Here is a 4,831-nt window from a genome sequence, read left to right as displayed (position 1 = left end):
TCATCTCCCTTAGCCCTACGAATTCCAGTATATGAACCTGAGCCTGCATAATTCATCCCTATCATTTTAGAACTAAATTTCTTTACACAGTATATCAGTATCTGTGATCCAAAACACAACAATAACAGTACACAGAAAATTGGCATTAAAAATTTAAGCACTGCAGACAGCCATGAAGGCATCCAGTTCAAATTGAACCAGCCATTTAAGAGATCTGCTTCAGCACCTCCTTCCTCATGCATCTCTTTCCCCAAGTTGTCCAAATCCTCGATGGCCTTCGTGAGTGTTCCGTTGTCAGCGTCGTTCGCTAAAATGAACGTGCAGCAGGATTTTCCCACCTTGGCGCACACACCACCATTCATTGCTGTTAGCTGGTCTAGAACATATCTGTGCTCTAGAACCATAAGTCGTAGAGGTCGAAGTTCTTCTTTCACGGCGTTGAACCCATCCCGGGTGTTGTTGATAAGCTGCATTAGTTCATATCTGGTCACTTGCAGCCAGCGAGCATTGGCTTTAGTCTGGAACATGGGGATAACTCCCCCAAAGAAAAGTTCGGCATCATTGAAGAGTCTGTAATCCTGAGGTATTTTCTGAAAAGGGCCATCTGAGAAGTATTTCATTATTTCTCTCTTCCCATGATGAAGCAGGGTAACGTCATCTGCCATTGGGTGTGTGTGGATGTGGGAAATGTTCGCTGCAGGGACAACAAGATGTAGTTCATGCATTGTCACAATGAAACATAGTCCTTGCCAGTGGGGGGGCAGCTGCAGGTAGATGTGCTCGCCGCATGCCCAGTAGATGTCCATGAGACTAGAGGTACCGTGCTGGAGGTCAAAATTAAAGACTGTGTGACTGCAATTTGTGTTTCGGCCCACAGGCACTGTTCCGGTACCTAGGAAGCAAAGGAGAGGAGACTTAAGTTTGTATGCTCTTTTAGGTTTGTACTTTGTACCCTCATTGAGGGTATATCTTCTAGTTTCCTGTGCCCATATCTCAGCACATTCCCTCCCAATAGTCTCATTCGTATAATGCTTATGCTCCTGACCTTCAACCGGGCTACCCAAGGATGCTGCCTTGCATATTAAATCATGTGGCCCATTCCATCTGTTATTAAAATATATATTGGCCCTCAGGCGCAGAATGGGTCTCCACTGACAAGGGCATGCGTTATGGGTATGGTTAGTCTGTTGGGATTCGGGTGAGTGGCATTTTGATGGGGGTGTTGGGAAGGTGAAGTATCCTAATTTTCTAAACTGATATTCCCAGACCTGTATCATATTAGCAGGTACTCCCATTTCATGGTAAACTTCCATTCTTCTCTCAAATTCTACTGGGTCAGAAACAACAGTGAATGTAACATACTTGTTGTCCCAGTCTGAGACGTTTACAAATGCTGTATTAATTTTTGCTGACTGGAGCTGTATCTGACCATGTATGCGGCAAAGGAACAGGTGTAGGAGACATTTGGCAGTGGCCGGTGGAATCTCTTTGGGAATGAGCAATTTGTCTGCACCTACAGCATGTGGAATGTATGAGCACACAAAGCAGGAATCATTCGTGGCTTTCCTCCCCACCTCCCTCATGTCTCTGTACCACATATTATCTAACAATGCATTATGGGTACCATCATTCTGTACTGACATACCAGGGCGCTGGGAGAAAAAATCAGGCATAGAGTGTTGTTCGAATGTGTACACAACTGTGTCCTGGAGATCACTAACCCAGTTTGATATTTGTTCTGTGTCTTTCTCCTTACGTTGTGTGCGAGGGGTATATCTCCTTGGTGTTTTATTGCGACCCATTTTATACCTGACACTCCTTTTATGCTGACGGAAACGTCTAGGGACACCTTTCCCAGGGGCATTCACAGTGATATCAAGTACCCTGTCCCACTCGGTGTGGTCTACAGAGGGTGTGGAAGGTGTCGTGGGTACAGGGGTGGTGCAGCCATTGCTGGTGTATTCCTCATCTAGTATGTTACCAGGACTTGTTTTAGGCATGTGATATCCTACTGAGATGGTAGGCCTAACTTTGCTTGATATAGCCTTCTCTCTCTCTGCTTGTAATGCAAGCCAATGTAATATAGCCATTGAAGCAACGAACATAACAAATAATATAAGAGTGACTGTACATATCTTTTTAACTGAAATCTTGGTAAGAGGCGTTGGTCTGTTACTGTCTCTTATTCCATAGACCCTCATTCGATCTCCATATTCACGGTCTTGGATAGTCATAGGAAATAAGATGCCCTCCTTCCTGTTGAAGTTCAAGTCTCTGTTGGTGCCGGGTGGATCCTCACGTGGTTCAAATGAACCCATGCTTTGCGTTCGGCAATTCGGACCGCAGTGGGTGAAGAGTCAATGACCAGGTATGGTCCCTCGTACTTAGGGTCTCTCCACTTCCGTACTTGCTTCTTTATGAAGATCTGTGTTCCAGGGCGGATGGGCAAAAGTTCATCGGAAATTGTGCCGTCCTTTTTCTTTGTCTTGGATGTCTGAATGGAAAGAAACCTAGCAGCACGGGTTAGGGCACACAAATAATCAAATAATTCAGCTTTCACAATCTCAGAAGACGTTTCATTGTCTACTTTAGGTCTGGTGGAAGGAACAACCATATTCATTGATCTGCCAGTGACAAGCTGGTGAGGTGTGAGGTGATGATCAGAGCTAGGGCTGTTCCTGAGTGCAAACAAAGCAATTGGGAGGCAATAGAGCCATTTCTTTCCAATAGTGGCACTTATCTTGCTGATCTTGGCTTTGAGCAATCCGTTGAGGCGCTCACAAATACCATTGCTCTGTGGGTGATAGGCTGAAGTAAGTTTATGTTTTAGTCCTAACATGGTGGCCATTATCTCAAAGATGGAGTTTGAAAAATGGCCGCCATTGTCACTGCGGATAGATTCTGGTAATCCCCAGCGACATATGACCTCACGAAGTAGGAAGGTAGCTGCGGCCTTTGCGTCACAATGGACACAAGGTCCAGCCTCAATCCATCGTGAGAAGGGACATACTACCACGATGAGGTATCGGTAGTTGTTACATCTGTCAAGCATGTCCACATAGTCAATGTGGAGTTCCCTGAAGGGACCCTTAGGCCTTGGTATTGTTGAAGCAACTGTTTTCATAGCTGGGTTGGGTGAATACTGCTGGCAGATAAGGCACTGATGGACAAAGAGTTGTATCTGCTCATGTGCATTGGGGATGAACCATTCTGCCTGCAGGTTAGAGGACATGATATCACGAGGGACATGTGTAGGAAGGTGCAGCTGGGTAAGTGCTATTTGCAAAAGAGCCTGTGGCATGACAGGCTTCCCTATCATTGTCTGTCTGTAAATAAAATCTGAGGCATCCTGTTGTACTCCCCTCTTCTTCCATAACTCTTTTTCTTCAGCTTGGGCACTTTCTTGTATCTCTCTGAGGTGCAACTGTGCAATGATGTCAAACTGCTGTGTGTCATCAATTGTATATGGAAGCGTTGGGTCGGGTGTATCTGGGAGTGGTGACTTGCTGGTGTCCTCATCTGTGTTTTGCATCTCTTCCTGCGCTATTGGGGGCGTATTTTTGGCAAGCAAGATGGGGGTGCAGTCAGTCTGTGTTGGGGATGGTTGTTGTGTACAACTTTGGCCTTTTGCTGCTGCTTTAGCAGCCCAATCTGCCATTGCATTTCCTCTGGAAACAAAATCTTGGCCGTTCGTGTGTGCTGCACATTTCACTACTGCTACTTCTGCTGGCAGTGTCAAGGAGTCAATTAGTTCTGCAAGTAACTGTTTGTGCATTACAGGCGTGCCATCTGTTTTAAGAAACCCGCGCCTTTTCCATCTCAATATGCTGGAATGCGTTGTTGTGGTGACATATGCTGAATCAGAGTACACAGTAATTCTTTCATTAGCTCCATGCTTCAAGGCGGCTATTAATGCCACCAACTCAGCTGCCTGGGCTGAGTAATGGGGTGGTAATGTTATCTGCTGTACAATGTCCAGAGTGTCTGAGGAGTTATTCTGTTGTGCTCTGACTACAGCTGCCCCTGTATGCCTGATCCCTGTCTCTTGATCAATCGTAGAAGAACCATCAACAAAGTAAATTACACTGTCTGGTAATGGGTCTTCCTTTGCTGTGCCTGACTCATCTGGGCAGTATGTGGCACAATCATGGGTGTCATCGTCAGCTGTCGCAATCGGATGTGCAAAGAACGTGGCTGGATTCACAGTGTGGCATTTTACAACCTTCAACGAAGGCAATGACAGTATGACTTCATATCCTGATACTCTCTGTGTGGTAAGAGTTGTTTTAGCTTTCTGTATTATTGCAAAGACAGCATGCTCAGTGTACAGCGTCAGAGGGGAGCCCATGACTATGGGGGTGCTTTTCTCAACGGCGAATGCTGCTGTTGAAAGAGCCTGTTCACAAGGATAGTGGCCTTTCATCACTGAGTCTAACATGCCACTGAAGTATGCAATTGGTTTGGGACCCAAGGGGTATTTCTGGGTGAGGACTGCTGTCATGACCTGTCCATTACAATGTGTGAACAGATAGAATTCCTTTGTATAATCAGGAGATCCCAACACTGGTGCATTTGTAATCTCATCTTTTAATTTTACAAAGGCTGATGTCATTTCAGGTGTCCAGTCAATCTTGTTATGCCTGTCCTTAGCCATTTTGACAGCTTTCAAGAGTGGTCCAGTTATAGTAGCATAATCAAAGATCCACTGTCTGACATAGTTCACTAGTCCCAGGAACTTTTGCATGTCCTTAACTGTCTGTGGTTCTGGAGTATTCCTTATTGCTTCTACTCTTCCTGGTGTAACTCTTCTTCCTGATGCTGAAATCAGTTG

At 45.4% G+C, this 4,831-nt stretch overlaps 1 protein-coding gene across 1 annotated transcript; it reads right to left on the bottom strand.

Moving 5' to 3' along the window:
- Nucleotides 1-775: 775 nt before the first annotated feature.
- On the bottom strand, nucleotides 776-4,599 carry LOC147683559 (uncharacterized). The gene has a single exon (XM_086943949.1). The coding sequence runs from the start codon at nucleotides 4,499-4,501 to the stop codon at nucleotides 2,267-2,269; it is 2,235 nt and encodes a 744-aa protein (XP_086800075.1). The 5' UTR covers nucleotides 4,502-4,599; the 3' UTR covers nucleotides 776-2,266.
- Between the last annotated feature and the right edge of the window lie 232 nt (nucleotides 4,600-4,831).

The sequence above is a fragment of the Lissotriton vulgaris genome, chromosome 11, assembly GCF_964263255.1.
Source record: "Lissotriton vulgaris chromosome 11, aLisVul1.2, whole genome shotgun sequence".
NCBI lineage: Eukaryota > Metazoa > Chordata > Amphibia > Caudata > Salamandridae > Lissotriton > Lissotriton vulgaris.
The sequence above is the reverse complement of the archived record's forward strand: the minus strand, read 5'-3'. Positions and strand labels throughout refer to the sequence as shown.

What these genes read in the sequence shown, in the direction of transcription:
- LOC147683559 (XM_086943949.1), bottom strand. Translation starts at nt 4,501, where the DNA reads ATGACAGCAGTCCTCACCCAGAAATACCCCTTGGGTCCCAAACCAATT.